Source organism: Panthera leo, chromosome A1 (assembly GCF_018350215.1).
Source record: "Panthera leo isolate Ple1 chromosome A1, P.leo_Ple1_pat1.1, whole genome shotgun sequence".
NCBI lineage: Eukaryota > Metazoa > Chordata > Mammalia > Carnivora > Felidae > Panthera > Panthera leo.
Genome location: NC_056679.1, coordinates 226948150 through 226966952, shown reverse-complemented (window position 1 = coordinate 226966952; position 18803 = coordinate 226948150). Strand labels below are relative to the sequence as shown.

At 52.4% G+C, this 18803-nt stretch overlaps 1 protein-coding gene across 1 annotated transcript in view; it reads right to left on the bottom strand.

The window, feature by feature from the left end:
* Positions 1 to 18803, bottom strand: part of ANKH (ANKH inorganic pyrophosphate transport regulator) — a 136824-nt gene that overhangs the window by 2044 nt on the left and 115977 nt on the right. Inside the window, exons 9-11 of the mRNA XM_042952958.1 lie at positions 4621 to 4750; positions 1425 to 1548; positions 733 to 832 (exon numbers count right to left, since the gene is read on the bottom strand). Of these exons, the coding sequence (XP_042808892.1) occupies positions 733 to 832; positions 1425 to 1548; positions 4621 to 4750 (354 nt within the window). The remainder of the gene's footprint in view (positions 1 to 732; positions 833 to 1424; positions 1549 to 4620; positions 4751 to 18803) is intronic.

The following is an 18803-nucleotide window of genomic DNA, read 5'->3' as shown; positions in this document are numbered from 1 at the left end:
CCATTCTTGGCCCCTTTCCCTTCTCTACCCAACCTGTCCGTGGCTAATCTCACTCTCCTGCTCCCTAAGTGGTCATAATCTTAGGACTATGCCTTCGAACAGGTAACCCTGCAGGATAAACGAATTACCTGGTAACAGAGTACGTTGTGTGTGTGTGTGTGTGTGTGTGTGTGTGTGGTGGGCAGCTAGGAAGACTTTCCTGTGGCATGTTATCTCAGGTTGAAGAGGGGAAGGGATTTGCAGAGGCAGAGAGTGGGGAGATCACCCAACATTTTCTAGACTTTCACAGTGATCAAGTCGTAGTTTGTAAGGACTCAGAGGACGCATCGGTCACAAAGGGAATCACCTTTTCGGCATTTTCCTGTGTGGTCAAAGCATTATTTAGTTTCTGCAAGTTTTAGTTCTCTAGAGGCAACACTAGGATGCAGGACTGTGTCCTCAATGTCCCTCCTGAGCAGGACGGCTGCCTTTTGAAACAAGGCAGGTTTAAGGAATCATCTACATGATAGCATCATAAGGTATCCCCTTGTTGTTGAACCTGACCCAGGGCTGACATACTCTGGCCATGAGGCTCACCCACACGGGAGGGGCCCTGGAGTTCTGGTGAGCAGTGTGGACCCAGTGGAGGTAGGGGATGAACGCGGGGTGCCACCACCTTGCCGCCTCCTGCTGTGGGCCCTTGGGAGCCGCTCGGGTCTCCCTACACCTGGGGAGGCTTCGCGGCCAGCTCACCTGTTTCCGATAGACGTAGCACGCTGCTATGGCGACCATGGTGGATTCTCCCACAAACCCCGCCAGGAGGGAGCCCACGCCCAGGGTGGCTCCGTGTACCCTGGGGATGAGAACACAAAGGCCATCTGTCCGTTGAAGCCGTGCTGAGGCACAAACAGAGTGGAAACCCAGTGGAAAGCAGACAAGACAGGAACCAACTGCACTTGAGATCCGCCGGTAAGGGCTGCACCTAGTAAGTGGCCCGCCTGTGGGAGGGCACCTGGAGCTCTGAGGCGAGCTACCCCCCCCCGCCCCCCACCCCAAGGTCTTGGCTCCACATCTGCTGGCTGGCCTACGGGCCACGTCCCCCTTGCTCGTGAGCCCACAGCCCTTCCTGCCCTCGTCTCCATACAGAGACGGGGACTCTGAGGGTGGGGGGTGACGACTCCCTTCCTCCCTCTTGTTATTCCCCTTCTCCTGCCTGCCACCCGCAGCAGGTGCTCAGTGAATAGTGTGAATGGGCCTGACCCCGGAAGTACTCTTCTAGAAAGGAGCTGAGCAGCCTCCCACCTACTGGCTCGGCTGAGAAAGAAGGTATCGCTCTGCATTTCTAGCTCTAGATGTGCTCGGGGGATGCCACGTGAAAATGCAGATGTACTTAGGTGGCAGAAGGACCCGCAGGACCCCCCCACCCCCACCCCGCGACAGCATACCCCAGGTAGGGCAGGACCACGAGGCTGGTGATGAGGACGATGATCCGCAGCACAGAGCTGGGGGCCAGGACAAAGGTCTTCTTCAGAGTCATCAGCCACCCGGTGAGATGGGCCCTCACAGTGACTGTGGGGACAGCAAAGGACTCGTCAGCAACACCCCGCTTCTCCCGGTCCTCAGACTCCCCCACAACCCCGCGCCTCGCCAGCCTACCCGAGGTCGTGGGGCAGCTGGTGAGGACCCAGGCCTTGCCGCTGCTGCCCTGGGCTGGCCTCCGTATCTCCCTGCCGGGGTTCCTGACCCTACTTCTGGGCCTGGGATAGCCCCGTCTGGCCTCTTCGCAGCCCTGAGCATCCAGCCAGCCGGGTGCGGGCACCTGCCTTTCTCTACTCTGACTGCCAGCTGTCTTTGGCCGGGCCCGGCCTGCCCCCGGGACCACCCTGCCCACCCTGTCCCTGCCCCAACCCCCTGCCCTGCCTCTAGCCCCGATCTGATCTCTCTTCTCTAAAAAACAGAGAAAAGCAGCCACTTGCGGGGGGTCAGTTTTGACTGTGGGTATGAGGGGAGCCCTGTCTTCCCAGGACACCTGTGTGGGGGGTGTGGAGACCAGAGGTCAGGGAGGGAAGGATGAAGCTCTCCTGATCTCCTTCCCAGCCCTCCCGGCCCCTGGAACCCCGGTCATCTCCTCTTCTCCTTCCCTAACTGTGCCCCCCTTGTTTCGACACGTCACTGTTTCTCAAAGACCTCGGTGCATTCCCCGGATCGCCTCCCCATCCACGCTAGTGAACAGGGGCGCGGGGCAGGGCGCCCGGCCTGAGCACAAAGGAGGGACGTGTGAAGCAGGGACTGAATTTGGCCTTGGAGGCCACGGACACCCCTTGTCGGGAAGAGGTGCCCCGGATGTTTGGATCGATCTGAAAGTGCAAGGCGGCTGAAGGAAGCTGCGGCCTAGTCGTCTGTCGCAGGGTGGGCAGCCCCGGGCTGGGGCCGAGACCTTCGTGCGGGGGGGACGTGCTCACTCCTGGGGTGAAAACTCCCGTCCAGGATACATTCAAAGGGGGACTCTGCGGCCCTCCTCGTCGAACGGGGTGCCCTGCCTGCCTGCCCCGGGGGGGGGGGGCGGGTGTTGTGTTTACACAGCGCAGATGCACACTTGGGTTTGGCTGAGCGAGAGGGCGGGGGCACGCACGGAATGCTAATGGGCTTGGCCCACCCCCCGCAGGTTGCAAAGACAGCCGGGGGGCCTGACAGCTGGCTGGAAGGCCTTAGAGTGATAGACACAGAAATGAGTTGAGAGATTAAAAGCCACTCCACCCCTGTCCCAGCTGGACCCCCGCCCCAGCTGGAATTCTCTGGGGCCCCCAGTCCCTCCTCCAGCTGGGCCTGGGGAAGGAGCAATATGGGCCCCAATCTCCAGCAGGGGGCAGCCTCCTGGAGGTGGGGTCGCCTGGCACAGCTTGGCTCCCCCAGGGTCCCCCCGCCCCCGACAAAGACCAGACACACCACCCCACGGCCACGATCTTCCATTCCTCCGTTTCCGCCACAGCGGGGAAGGTGACACCGAGAGACCCAGCCTCCAGGAATGCTTGGCATCTGAGAGCAGGGGTGGCTTGTGACCCGGTTCAGGGATGGCACGACGGTGCCAGGACTAGAGTCCTGACCTCCTCTAGTTCGTGGCTCATTTCTTAACTCGGGCTTTGTCAATTCTGGCTGCCCTGCTGAATGATTCGGCGGATTATTTGGGCACTAAGTTTTTTTTTTTTTTAAAGATTATATTTCTAAGTAATCTTCACATCGAACGTGGGGCTCTAACTCACAGCCCTGAGGTCAAGAGCAGCACGCTCTACCCACTGAGCCAGCCAGACACGCCTGCACCATACATTTTTGAATAATGACATGCACTTGGTATAGAATTTAGAAGGTGCAGAAGGGAATACAGCACAAAGTCTTCCTCCCGGTCCTGACTCCTGCCTTCCGGAGGCAACCACTGTTACCAGTTTGGTGAGTGACTTCTAGGAACAGTAAGCGGGCAGGCACACGACACGCAGACGTGGCGACACCTTCGTCACGGGAGAAGCGGCACACCCACCGACCATTCCGCAGCCTGCTTCGCTCCTTTCGTAAAGAACCACCTTGCTCCCGTGTAGTGAGCCTCCTCCTACTGTATCCGTTTGGGAATTTTCAAACTGGCTTAGTGTTTAGCTGTGGACACTTGACTTTCTGGCCATACGCCATCTGGCCTCGACCCTGCCCCTAGATTTTTTTTTTTATCTTTTTTTTAATATTTATTTTTGAGAGCGAGAGCGAGACGGAGCGTGCGTGGGGGAGGGGCAGAGAGAGGGAGACACAGAATCCGAAGCTGGCTCCGGGCTCCGAGCTGTCAGCACAGAGCCCGACGCGGGGCTCGAACCCACAAGCCGTGAGATCATGACCTGAGCTGAAGTCAGATGCTCAACCGACTGAGCCACCCGGGCGCCCCTAACTCTGCCCCCAGAGTCTTAACTCCAGCACTACTCTTTCTTTGCACATCGGCAGGTTTTAGTCATCGTCCACCTTCCTATTTTTTTTTTTTTTGCATGTTACTTTTTAAGTAACATATTATAAAACTGACTTCTGAGCAGACAGTTCTAAGAATTCTAACGCGTGCAAAGATCTGTGTAGCCACCGCCACCATCAGGGCACGGAACAGTTCTATGGCCCCGAAGACTCCTCACGTTGTCCCTTTGGGTGTGCTGTTTACCGTGTGTGCGACCTCTGACCTTGGAGGAACAAATTAGGGCTGTCTGATTTGTTTCTTAAACTTTCAGCCTACTGGATAAAATGTGTTGGCACGTTTCCAATCCACTGTGAAATGTTATGTTCTGTTTCGGTTTTTTTAAGTGTCAGCTTTTTTTTTTTTTTTTTAATATTTATTTTTGAGAGACAGAGAGAGACAGCAAGAGCAGGTGAGGTGCCGAGAGAGAGGGAGACAGAGAATCCCAAGCAGGCTCTGTGCCGTCACCACAGAGCCTGAACTCACAAACCACGAGATCACGACCGGAGTGGAAATCAAGAGTCGGACACTTAACCCGCTGAGCCACCCAGGCGCCCAAAGTGGTTTGTTCTTGTTTGGGACGTCCTTGCAGACATTTCCCGAGAAGGAAGACTGAATCGGGCATGAGGGTAAACCGGAATGTTCCTTTCATTCTGTGTCTTTACCTGGCACCGGGAAGAAGGAGAAGATACGCAAGGGGACAACGCAGAGCTCTGCAAAGGCGAAGTCCACTCCGATGATGTCTATCAAAATCTTCTCGGAAACGTTGGGGGTCCAGAACATCACGAAACAGAGCTGGGGGCAGAAAGCACAGTCAGTGAGGTCGGTAGGAGAAGGCACATGTGAGTGACGTGGCATCAGGGCAGGTGTCCCATGATCCCGAGGAGCTAGGAAAGAGGGCGAACGGTGCTCCCGTCCTCAAACTGCTGCCGTCCTGCTTTGTTCTCACCTTCAGACACGGGCCCCCGCCCATTTGCCACAAGTGCCCCAGAGGGACCCCAGCAGTGGGCAGATGTGGCATGCATCTGAGCGGGTAGCCCAGCTAGTGAGGGAGACCCGTGTGCTCTCGTGAGCGGCTTAACTACTGTGCTAAGCAGCTCGGTCAGTTCGGGGTGACCACGCTCAGTGCTGTGATTTTTATAGGTTTTTAAAAAAAAATCTTTTTTTTTAATGTTTTAATTTATTTTTGAAACAGAGACAGAGCATGAGCAGGGGAGGGGCAGAGGGAGGGGAGACCCAGAATCCGAAGCAGGCTCCAGGCTCCGAGCTGTCAGCACAGAGCCCGACGCGGGGCTCGAACTCACAGACCGCGAGATCGTGACCTGAGCCGAAGTCGGACGCTCCACCGACTGAGCCACCCAGGCGCCCCTGTGATTTTTTTATAGCTTTAGCTAAAGAGTTAGAAGTGACCTGAAAGCATCTGGAATATTCTGCATGCACAGAGCCACACTGAATCAGCACACCTAATGAAAAAGGAAACAGTGACACTTAAATTAATGATAGGTTCTGGAGCTCTCCGAGGTCGAGTTGAGAGAATAAGAGACAATACCCACAAAATGTGCACCTTTGGAGAGCAGGTGGGCGAGCAGTAAACTGATTTAACAGACCCAAGAAAATGGCATCTTTTTTTTTTTTTTTTTTTTTTTTTTTAAATATTACAGAGACAGCGAGAGTCGGGGAGAGGGGCTAGAGGCAGAAAGAGAGAGAATCCCAAGCAGACTCCATGCTCAGCAGGGAGTCTGACACAGGGCTTGATTCCACGACCCGGGGATCATGACCTGAGCCGGGATCAAGAGTCAGATGCTCAACTGACTGAGCCACCCAGGTACCCTGAAAATGGCGTTATCTTAAACTGATGGGGAGAAGCGAGCTGTCTGCAGCTCTTCCCTTTCCCCCGGGTCAGGAAATGTGGTCACAGGCCCTTCTGGAAGTGGGGGTGATAGCGGGGCCAACAGCAGGCTGCTGAAAAGCCTAGTTAGTAAACAACTTGTCCACAGTTGCTCTTGCACGGCTCGTGACCGTGTCCCCTGAACTTGGCAGGGCCCTGGACTTTCATATCTGGATAACGTGAAACGGGTACAGTGGAGGGCAGGTGCTGCCCAGCAAAGAGGGAGGTTAAGGGAGGATGACACTGAAGGTCCCGTCTTCTTCCTCTGCTCCGTTCCTGCAACACAGGAAACCAGCTGCATCCCTCCCACGGAGGAGACCAGGGTCCCTGAGACTGGAGGCTCCTGATGAGGCCCCCCGCCCGCCATCCCCACCCCTCCAGCCACCAGCAAGGCCCACACAGGGGACAGGCCACCCCCACACATGCACGGTTGTCAGTCGGCTTCTGAAGCCCATCCGTACAGATGAGGAGACAGCCAGGGATCACCAGGCTTCGAGGAAGGCCTTAGAGCTGAAGAGGCTAAAACAAAGGGAAAAAATTTTTGAAGGAAACACAGACAATGCAGAGACAGAAAGATGGACAGGTGTGTGTGCACACATGCACAGGTACACAGTGCACACACACACACACACACACACACACACACACAGAGACAGAGAGAGAGAGAGGCGGGGTGGGGGGAAGGAACTTTCCCCCATTGACATTCCCAGAGTGATGGGAGAAGATACTACTACATCCATGAAACAGGGACCAAATGGAAATGTTATTTTAAAAAGACGAAGAACAAGACAGTACTTCTGAAAAATAAAAAGATTAAATCAGAAATAAGAAATTCACACAGTCACAGTAAGAGAAAGTTGAAGAAATCTACAACAAGGATGGAGCTGGACAACGAGAATGGATTCAAAGAACAGAAATAAAGGACCAGTCTGGGACGCCGAACACTCAAATAATAGGAGTTCCAGGAAGACGAACAGTGAAAGTCTGGAAGCTGAAAGCTGAGACTTTTAAGACTGTCCTAGGGTCCATCGTGAGGATGGAGCCTAGCGGATGAAGAAAGACCCACTGGGCACGGCATCAACGATGCTGGAGGCAGAGACAAGATTCTAGGAGCTTCCAGCTGTAGACTGTAGACTGTAGAAAGCTAGCACCAAGAGTTAGAAGACATAGGGCACTGAGTTAGGAGGGAAACTGGTTTCTGTCCTAGAACTCAGAATCAAACGGTCAATCCAGTGTGTTGGAAGAAAGACATCTTCATACGTTCAAGGCCTCAAAGGATTTCCTTCCCGTGCATACTTTTTCAAGAAGCCTTTGGGGGTTTACTCTGCAAAGCAAGGGAGTCATGGATGAAGAAAAAGAAAGACACAGGATAGATCTCAGGAAAAAGGCGCGGGGAATCCCTGAGAGGGGTAAGGAGAGATCCCGGGAGGGCCGAGACAGGCCCACGGGTCAGGTGATCTGCCCTGGAGCTGGTCGGAATAGGGTATGTAAAATGGTCTGAACACATGATGGGGTTTCTGCAATGAAGGGAAAATGGGGGAATAAGTTAGTGGCAAATACACAGAAAGCTGAGAAAAATTATAAATAGGACAGTGATGAGGTCCAGGAAAAACTACAATTTTTTTTTTCAAGAAATGGAGGGAATGAGGCTCAGCGGTCAGAGTTTGCCTTAGTCGGAGCCCATCTAAAGAGCTGCGGGGTCTGGGGCCTGGGAGTATGAAAAGTGGGGAGTGGGCAGCCTAGGGGAATGGCTATTGTCGGTAACAATCCCTAGAGAACCGACTTTTTAAAACTTTGTGTGTGTATAATTGATTAACAAACCCTGAATTAAAAGATGTAACTATGTAACTTTGGCAGAGAATGCTAAAAACCTGCCAATTCCACCCAATATTTCTCTCCCTTTCTTAAGGTGCAAGTGATTCCTCTTTAAAAGGAAGGTGAATACATTATAAAATGGATCACCATCATGTAAAAGCAGAATGCTGAGATGTCAGAATATAAGATCCTTCAGGCTTTGGGTAAGTTGAGTTTCATGGAATTAGGCTGGTCCCATTAACCATGTCATGTTGAAATGTTTTCTCAAATACCCTGGAAGATCTATTCTAAAAATGTTGCACCTTATCACCATGTGCTCTCCAGCGTCTGGAAAGAATATTCCATCGCTTTTCAAAACTGACAGGTATACAATCACTTAACCCTACTGCCCGCTGTCAGCACTCACACCCCGTTTTTTGACATGAAGGGAAAAATACTTCCTTAATTCTAGTAACTCAGAGCTCAGGGACTTTATTACCCAGCGGCCTGGACAACTGGCCGTGTCGTCTTTTCCCACTGCAAAGCCACCGGCCTGAAATGGTGAGGTTCACACCTCTAGTTCGGGGGCGAGCTCTGGGGAGGCGGTGGGGAGCAAGTTCACGCAATCACAACTTCGAAACCACACCGAGCGCGGGATGGGGACACGACTCATTTCCCTGAGGAAGAGGTAGGACATCTGCCCTTCCAAACACCTTCCAGTACAGTGAAGCTGTAAAGTATGAAGACGAAATGAGCATCGTCCCCAAGTCTGGACTTGCTTTGTGCCTTAGGGCATATGGAGGGTAAGCCATCCTGGGTCTTGCTTAAAGGTTGGAGGGAGATAACTAGGGCATATTCTCCGAAGAACTTCAGCTTTCGGGAGAATCACTGGTATGCCGTATTTATGTGACGGTGATTATCTGAATGTGAGATAAAGCCAATCTCTCTGTTTTGTAAGTCACTGGAAGGTGGTCTTTAAGTTTCAACAAACCGAGGAGAAAGGAGGGTGTGATCGTCCGTCAGAGAGGACGGTACAAGCGAGCGTGTGCGGTAAGGGAATTCCTCGCTCTTGCTTCTCCACATGGATAATGTTCACCTGGCAGGTTTTTACTGCCTTGGAGGAGGTTATCAGTAACCTCTGAAGGAGATGACCCATCTGTGTCTGGAGGACACAGCGACAGGGACAAGTCACACGAGACACTTACGTAAATATCAAGTACTTGGACGAGTGGCCACAGTTCCGGTCCCTTGGAAATCAAATGTGAAGGTCTGGTGGATCTCTAGTAGAGCCTCCCTGGAGGGTGGCTTCATACTCCATTTCTAAAGTTCCGCTGTATTTACTTGGAATCACTGAACCCCTCTGGTCTCCATCTGGTATCTACCTGTGCCAAGCATATCTTACACGTCCCTATCAAGGTCACATGCCACAAGGAGGCGCCTCTTCGGAGTTTTCAGTCCCACACACGCAGAGCCTAGACTGGGTCTTCTAGAACAAGAACGCTGTTAGTCTGGTCTGGGGCTTCAGCAATCCCAGGTAACTATTCAAAGAGAAGGGACACTACGTATCTTGATGCTTGCTTCTTCCCCCCTCCCCGCTCCCCGCCCAAGTTTATAAATATGGCCCTTTTGTCTCTGCCCTGCTTCCAGTATGAAAATGCCCCTTGCCTTCCAGCAAGTCCCTAAAAAGGCGACTGTCACCTGCACTGCCCAGAAGGGAATATGTGCGACTTAGAAGTAGGTATGGTGGTGGTTAAAAGCTGCAATGTGCACCTGCACGCCAACTTCCCTTAAGAATACTAACCAGATCATGGGGTGCCTGCCTGGGTGGCTCAGTCGGTTGGGCGTCCTACTTCAGCGCAGGTCATGATCTCACGGTTCGTGAGTTCGAGTCCTGCATCGGCCTCTGTGCGGACAGCTGGGAGCCTGGAGCCTGCTTTGCATTCTGTGTCTCTCTCTCTCTGCCCCTCCCCCACTCACACTCTGTCTCTCTCTCAAAAATAAAATAAAAATAAAAAAAAAAAAGAGTACTAATCAGATCAGATCCGACTATGTCTTGTTTCAGAAAACAAGAAGCTTCAGAAGTTAACCTAACAAAGACCATTTCAGGAAAAGTGTTATTCTAATGAGTTCACCCAGAGGAGTCTTCCCTAGGAACACGCCCTCCCCGTTGACCATGGAGGCCGTGTTCCTCAAATATTTGCAGAGCCTAATGACATTGACTTTTCCAAACCAGAACACAAACCTAATAAACTACTGACAATGAACATGATTTGTTCTCCTTGGAGCAGCTGAGGGTTGAATTTTTTTTTTTTTTTTTTTTCCTGCAGAGCTGGCTGTCAATATTATCTCATTAGGCAGCGGCCAGCAAAACAGAACAACCCACTCAGTGCCCAGATCTTGGTTTTTCTATTTATTCTCCAATAAAGGGAACCGGGCTTCTTAGCGAAGTGGCTTATTCTAAGATGAGGACAGGAAACATACGAGATGATCACCCTGCAGTAACATGTCAAAGAACATAGGAGCTCAGTGGAAAGAGCTCCCAATAGCCAAAGTTGGAACGATGTGAGCACCAAAATAATACAGAATTGAATTATGACCCACAGGATACCATACATACCCATGCGTCCATACTGATATAAACAAATAAGGCTAAATCGGCCACACAGAGGTCCAAATAGTTTACATATTTGGATAAGGCCTCAGGGAGGTGACACATACCTGCTACCCCTCAAGTTGACCGCATAAACTTCCTTCTAAAGAGCAGTTGCAGAAAGTGGGGCGAAGGACCCTTACGGTGGAGACGTGGCAGACATGACCTTGGCCAGGTGATCAAGGTCAACACCAACAGTGATTAGGTCATGCCAATAGCATGTATTCTTTTTTTTTGATACGAAATTTATTGTCAAATTGGTTTCCATACAACACTCAGTGAACACCACGTGTTCTTGACACGATGTGAGGACAATGGCGCCTCGCCGAGGTCGGCTTCCTCCCCCCGGACCCGGGAGCGCGGTCTAACAGCGAAAACTCTCAGACAAACCCACGTGGAAGGACCTTGCACACAATACCTAGTGAGTATTCCTCCTCAAAACTCTCAGGGCCACAGAAACAAAGTTTGAGAAACCCTTCCAGACCAGAGGAGACTGAGGGAAAAGGAGACTAACTGTAGTGTGGTCACGCAGACGGGACCCAGAACACGAGAAGGAGGTGACGACAAAGCTGGTGGGATCGGAACGAACTGTGAGCTGAAGTCACGGTCGTGTTGGCTCCACGACTCACAACTGCGTCAAAGGGGCCCTCGTAGAGCTAGCCGGAGCCAGAGGTGGCTCTCCGGGCTGTCTTCACACAGCTTCCGTAAATCTAAACGAATGCTAAAAGGATATTAAAGAAGAAGGTCCATGACCCACTCTTCTTGTATTTGACAGACGGAGTCTTCCAAGGACCGGACCATGGACTAGGACATTTCTATTGCGAACTTTGAAAAAAGTTGAAGAAAGGGAGGGAGAGAACCGGGGAGAGGGGCAGAGAGAATCTTAAGCAGGCTTCGTGCTCAGCGAGGAGCCCGATGTGGGGCTTGATCCCATGCCCCTGGGATCATGACTTGAGCTGAAATCAAGAGTCAGACACTCAACCGAGGGAGCCACCCACGTGCCCCCGGGCCACAGTCCTTTTATTCCCAATTATAACATGAATGGTCATGGTTTCTAATGATGCTTTGGCTCCTTAGAGGCAATCTGTTAAGCTAAGGCTTCACCTGTATGTGGTTGTTGTGTGTTGGGGGCAGCATTTAACCTCTTGTTTCTAAGTCTGTACAACAATGATCTACGTTATGACAAAGTTCTGCCATATATGAGAATCCTCAAACAGGCTGACAGCATGCACAAAAGACGAAGGAAGCCCTAAGCCTCACAGAAATAACACCCGTGGGTCTACGATGCTATAGTCTGAGTCAATGTGACTAGAACCACAGAAGGGGCGTCCTTCCCAAGCCTCGCCTCGTCACGCAGAGTTCGTCCCTGCCCTGCCTGGGAACAAGGATTCGGGATTGGGATTTGAAGCAGCCAGTTGTCTCTGTCAGCGTCTGAACTCGAGAACATACAAAGCCAGCCACAGTGGGGCAGCCGTGTCTGCACGTCCTGTGGAGATTCCACTGTGTCCTGTGGGGATTCCGTTCCACAAAGAAATCTGTGGAGCTCCATTGCCAAGAGCTCTGGGTTTGACTTAATTTCCAGAAGCTGTTGACCATGCTTTTGAGGAACTCAAAACAAAGCTGTCTTCGTGACCCCGAAGAATCAGGATTAGTAGTAACTCTGAGATTCTTATCCCCTGCGGTTAGAAAAAGTAAGATTCACGCAGCTGTTTTTGGTTAAAATGGTCAGCCCTGGGCATTATTTTTGTTTGGAGATTTTACTTAGAAAGAAAGGGTCAATAGCCTTTTAATCGGGTTTAAGTCTCCAGTGGGTAAGCCAGTGGTTAACCCTCAACGATACCGCGTACAAGGAGGTGGTTCTGAGCTTGGCTCTGGCCTGTGAGTTTGGGGAGTAAGTTGATTTACAATCTGGGGCCAGCTCCTAACCGCACTGTAGACGACCAGACCACCAGAACATCTGTGGCCCCACGCTGGGGGGCCTGTGACACGCGCTAAGCGCCCCGTCAGTACTTGGCATGGTCAGTGTGATCAATCAGTCTTAGCCATCGTCATCCTAAAAGGTTTCCCGGGACCTCGATAAAATGTTAATAGAGGAGTCATCTGTAGGTGGTTAAGATTAGAATTGATTTTATTTTCCTCTTTGTGCTTTTCCCTGGTTTCCACAAAGAACGAGTATTCTTTTTTTCTTTGTCAGAAGAACATTTTAGCATTAAAAGGACCCCTGTATCTGTCTTCCCAGATCCAGTCGATGTGTGCCCATGATCGGGATGTGAGAAGTCCTGATTTCGAGGGAGGGCAACTTTCAGAAGGCGGCTGGCAACTCAGTTTTCATAACCAGCGTCCTGGGAAGCTGCGTCCCGTGTCCCCCCATTCGGAAGGCACGCTGACACTGATCGGATTTACTTGGGGGTGGAGGGACACTGTCAGAAAAAGCGGGACACTATCAAGATAACACATGCCCATCTTGCCTGAGTTTTTAGTGAGAGCCGATGGAGACCCAAGGAACATCATTTGGGCTTTTGATTCTTAGCATCAAATAGAGTTGGCTGTATGCACATGGCAGGGGGTGGGGTGGGGTGGGGAGTTCGCCAAGGGTTCTGTGGGCCATAGTCATGGCGCGGGGCCATGCCCCGGAGGTGGGGGGGGTGGTATGGTCAGACTACCGTGCTGACAGGCCCTCCAGTCTCTGATGCTGTGTGAGGACCGACTAGGGGTGCGGAACAAGAGCAGGAGCGGGGGAACTACTGTAACAGTTCAGGGGAGTCGGCCATGGGCCAGGGGGAGCGGAGGAAGGATCGATTTGGAGGAATTACGGTTAGTATTAAAGGGAAACTCTGGGGGACAGAGGTGAGGGAGGAAGAGGCAGGGATGCCGCGTGATATGAATGAGCATTAGGCCACGGCAGCCTGGAGCCCAGGTGTGCTGCACGTGTCCGTCTAGCCCGTCCGGCCCAGTTTCTCACTCCCACTTGCTGGCTGCCACCTGGGCCGCACTCGGTCATTTCGAAGAGCCTTCCCAGTGCAAACCAGTTCGTGACCCAGCTTTCCATCGAGATGCCTCTTAGAAGCGGGGGAGTCCCGGTTCTGAAGGGAAACAAATAGGCCATTTTGCTAGAGTGGAAATGCCTAAAGCAAGACGTAATGTGCGAAAGTGGCCAAGGAGCCCCATTTCTGGACGTCGGCGTTAAAGAGGGTGACGGGGGGCAAGCCTGGAGGAATCGCCAGAGGGACCGGGCTGCTGTTCTGTGGGCCGGCGCTGACCATCCTCTGAGAAAGAGGGGGCCGCCGAGGAGGGAGGGGACACTTCCGTGGAGGAGGCCGTCACCGGAGAGTAAGAGTCCTGAGCATTACAGTAAGACACAGGGAGGAGACGCGGGGCGCCGTCTCTGGAAGGTCGGGCAGGTAGAAAGTTCGGTAGAAACAGGTGGGGTAAACTGCACCCGTTACACAGAGAAACACAACCTGGTTTTCCGTGCAGCTGGGGATCTCGGAAAAGCACATCGCAGAGTGTTTCTGTCACCCCTGGTATTCCCAGCGTGGCCTGCTGACAGTCAGACTTGCTGTGACATGTCTTACCCGGAAGCACGTTCCTAAGGGAGTAGATGCACCTCTCACAGTCGCGGTAAAAAGTTCACGTTCCCCAGACGTAGGTTCACAGTCGGCTTTTTAAAAGAACACGAGAACTAAACCATCCCTGCTGTCACTTAGATGGAAGGAAACTGCCAAATACACCTGGTTGGACCGCTCAGGGCTTCTTTGGGAGCGAAGACTGCGTTCTCAGCAAGGAGCACATACTCCCACCAGCAGGGGGCGCCGTGCACCAAGCCTGCAGAGGGCGCTGCCTCTGGCTGCACAATGTTCAATTCTCTCCTATTCTTACCCGACTTGAAGAGTGTTTAGAAAGTTCCAAACGGAGCTTCGCTCAGCCTTGACTTTCCGTTGACGGTTAACAGTCAAACCGAAACTTGCTCAGGGCCAGGGGCAGGGGGTGCGGGGGTTGGGGAGTGTTGTTTGACAGGTGCAGAGTTTCAGTTTTGCAAGATGAAGAGATCTGGAAATGGATGGGGCGGGGGGGGGGGGGGAACGGTTGCACAACTGAATGTACTGAACTTTAACACCTAAAACTTGAAAAGTGACTAAAAACCTTAAAACCTGAAAATTTTGAGCTCCATCAACGGTTAAGATGCTAAGTTTTACAGTAGGTGCATTTTACTGTGATGGAATAAACTTTAAATTTTTAAAATGTTTTTTTAATTAAAAACATTTTTTCCCCGTGAGCCTGAGAAGAGCACGGGGCGGGGGTAGAATCCCAAGCCGGCCCTGTACTGTCAGTGCAGAGCCCGTCGCGGGGCTTGAACTCACGAAACCGTGACATCATGATCTGAGCCCAAACTGAGAGCCCATGCTTAACGGACTGAGCCACCCAGGCGTCCCTGAAAAATCTTTTTATACTGTCATTTTCTTATGAGGGTTTAGGTGGAGTTTCGGGGACTGGTCTTAATTGGTTTAGTCTCCTCTGAGTTCCCCCAGACAAACCAAGGAACCCCACAAATGCGCAATGTGTGACGACTTGCTTAAAAAGCAGACGCACCGGGGCGCCTGGGTGGCTCAGTCGGTTAGGCGTCTGACTTCGGCTCAGGTCACGATCTCGGGGTCCGTGAGTTCGAGCCCCCCCTCGGGCTCTGGGCTGATGGCTCGGAGCCTGGAGCCTGCTTCCGGTTCTGTGTCTCCCTCTCTCTCTGACCCTCCCCGTTCATGCTCTGTCTCTCTCTGTCTCAAAAATAAATAAACTTAAAAAAAAATTAAAAAAAAAAAAAAAAGCAGACGCACCAAGACGCTTATGACGCACCAGAGCTTTCCATCGGTACACGCTCCACGGACACCCTGAGAGGTGCCAAGTGAGAAAGTTCTGAATTCGGTTTCTCCACCTTCGGTCCTTTCTGTCCTCCCCATGCACAAGAGGGTCATTTTCTTCTCCCGGATAATGCGAACAATGAGCAGACAGTGTCCGGGCGCGGGGGTGGGGCGGCCCCGCAGAACAAAGCCCCAAACAGGCCGTCCTTGTTGGAGACACAGGGTCAGCATGGTACCGTGGCCCGAATAAGGCCTGCAGTGTCCGCTGCCCCGATGGCTGAGTGACAGACAGCCCCCGGGCAAGTTCAGCAGCAGGAAGGTGAGACTGGGTCACTCGCGTGAACCAAACTTTTAACTCTGAAGACGGGACTGGTCGAGGTCCCGTGGAACGGCAGCTTTTACTATTGAGCGGCTTGGATTCTGCAGCTTTCCAGAACACAGCCGAGGGCCTCAGGACTGACACGCTCTCCTGGGAGGCGGCCCTGAGCGGGATGCATTCAGAACTGGCAATTCTTGATGTGCACGGGGGGGATGCGCTCTGTTACCCCCCAGGGCAGCAAGAGGGGACAAGGGGCGCGCTGCCCAGAGCGTGACGCCCTGTCCGAGGTCCGTGGTTCTGCCAGCAGCGCCTCAGGCCCCGAGAGCAGCACGTGGCCAGGGCCTGGGTGCCGGCTGGGATTAGGGGCGCTCCCAATACTGACGGGGTGAGCAACCGGTCCCGCAGAGGGGGCTGCGGCTGGGGCCGGGGGCCTGGTGGGGGACGAGGAGGCAGAGCGGAGTTCCTGTTGCTATATTTGAGATTTGTGCTTCCTGGGGACTTATGCAGTGAGAACAGCATAAGGAGTTATTTCAGGATTATCTGAACCTCACCGAAACGGATTATCTCAGTGTGTCATAGAGAAAATAACCCGGCGGGCGGAGTGTTCTGACTGCGTCCTTCTCGCTGCTGCTGCTTCTGGCTTTCCTTCCCTCCTGGGAGGGTCCTGGAGGCCTGAAGCTCTGAAGCTTTAGAATTAAAATGCTTTAAATACCAAATACCTTCACCTTACATTCTGCAGTGGCCTCCGCCCCTCGATGGCACATATTTTCCTACGGACTCAGGGCTCTGGAGGCATCCAGTTGTGTTGCAATGTCATCCTGATTTCTGCAGACTTAGTCACTTAGTCACCTTGTCTCCTTAGCCTCCAACCTAATCCCTCCCAGACAAGGCTTATCTCAGGAAGCCGGGGGCCGAGACGAAGAAGAGCCTTCTGGATGGGACTCTGACCTGCAAGGAGAAGGAGGCTGGCTGCTCGCGTGGGAGAGGGTGACCATGTCCTCCTGGAGTCACTGGGGGGGGGGGGGGGCGCGAGGGGGGCAGGAATTCAACGCATTAAAGAAAACAGCGTTCACAATCCGTGGAAAAGCGGCGAATCGGATCAAATAGTACTAGGAATTCGGAAAGGAGAATGGAACAGAAATTGCCCCGCACAATCAGAAAAGAGGAAGGAAACAGAAAGCCTCCGGTAAATGCGCTCCCTCGGGGGGCCTTCCCTGAAGGCCCGTCCAAAGCGGAGTCTCCCTCACCCTCTTTCCTTTTACTTTTCTGCCAAGCACCTGTGAGTGCCTGCTGCAGGTCGCGTAATGGCCGTGCAAAGACCTGTTCAGCCCCAAATCCCCGGGACGCGCAAGTACCATCACTTTATATAGTAACCGGTATGATTAGATTAAGGATCTTGAGGTATGATTATCTGGGGACGTCTGGGGGGCCCTGAACACCGCCACAGAGTCCTCCTAACGTGAGAGCCACGCAAAGGGAGACCCCGCACAGGCACAGAGAGGAGGTGGTCCTAGGAAGAGAGACAGAGACGGGAGTGATGTGGCCGAGGAACGTGGCAGCCACCAAGGGCTGGAAGAGGCAAGGGACAGGTTCTCTGAAGCCACGGGAGGGAGCGAGGCTGGAGACCAAACACCCTGACAGCAGCCCAGTCAAATGAATTTCTGGCCTCTGGAGACTTCTGGCTTCCAAAACTATGAGAGAGTACATTTCTGTTTTCTTTTTTAAGAAAATTTTATTTAGTTTTGAGAGAGAGAGTAGGGGAGGGGCAGAGAGAGAGGAAGACACAGAATTGGAAGCAGGCTCCAGGCTCTGAGCTGCAAGCACAGAGCCCCATGTGGGGCTCAAACTCGTGTACTGTGAGATCATGACCTGAGCCGGAGTCAGACGCTTAACTGGCTGAGCCACCCAGGCGCCCCTACATTTCTGTTGTTCTTAAGCCATCAGGTTCGGGACAATTTCTTACGGCTGCCACAGAAAACGAACACACTGCCCAACACCACAGTATGCGTTTATTGCCTGTCTGCTCTAGGAGATGACACATTCCATAGAAAAAGGCGACTTTGTGTGTTTATTTCATCGTGGTAGCCTCAGAGCCCACTATGTAGCAGGGGCTGGAGCATCTGGTGAAGGACTGCCTGGGTAGATACACATGTGTCCTCCGTCTGGGTAGCTGTGCCCATCAGAAGAGAGCCCCGAGCATCCTTCTAAAGCTCAGGCTTCAGAGAATTTTTGCAGTGCACACACGTGTGGCTTCAAATCTTTCCCTGCCGGCATTTCCAACATTTGGTTGGCATCTACAAACGTATTGGACGTTCTGGGCCAGGAGGCTGAAAACATGGATTTCTCTTCCTGTGCTCACTGCAGAGCGTGGGTAACCGACATTTCTGAGTTAGCAAGACGGCCGACGGACGGAGTGAGCACTGTCCGCATTTGGCACTGGAGGCCACAGACAGAAAGGTGTGACGGGACCTCCGAAGAGCTTTCCCAAGCCTCAGGGGGAAAACCGGTGTGCATATTATATGTCTCGTGTGTGCGTCCGGTCCTCCTGGAGAAGATATGTGCACATCTATCGAGACACTGATTTTTTCAAAACACCAAAAAAAAAAAAAAAAAAAATCCCACAGGAATTTGGAAGGATGTATAGATAGAAGTAGAAAAATTCACAGATTTATTCACTGGCATCCAATGTACCAATAGCCGCTTGTTTACATACACAGATACCTTATCTTCGCTTGGAATCCCGTGTATTTGGGGGACTTCCTGATCACGAGAGCTGGTGTTTTTTGCTTACAGCGTGCCTGGCGCTGTGCTCGTAAGTCTTAGGAGGAGGGTATTCTTATCATGCCCGTCTGGCAGCTGGGGAAGCTGAGGCTTAGTTTTAGATGACCCTTCCAAAGCCACCCAGCTGGTGCACAGAGGAGCTGGGATTTGACTCCAGGCCCCAGGACCTCAGGACCACGTGCGTAAACACAGTGCTCTGGGGTACTGAATTCCAGCTTGAGGGTAAATCCCTCTCCCAGGGCCCCAGGGCCATTCAGCGCAGGCTTGCAGCCCTGCCTCTAAGCCCCTTTCCAGTTCAGAGGTGCTGGCGGTCTTGTTTTGTTTTGGCCCAATTCATTCTTCGAGCCCCATCGGTCAAGAGCCATCTCTCGGGGAGGATCAAAAGACAGGCCCTTGAAAACCATCTGGCACCTGATTCACGGCGAGCAGCTTTTCCAGGCACTGCTAATTTTTCTCACCATCACACTGTGTTTCTCTTGAGTGGTGCCCTGGGCTCAGAAGGTTAAGTATGAAAGGACCCCGAGAACAATCTCGTGGTGCAATTCAGTCATGTTTACCTCACT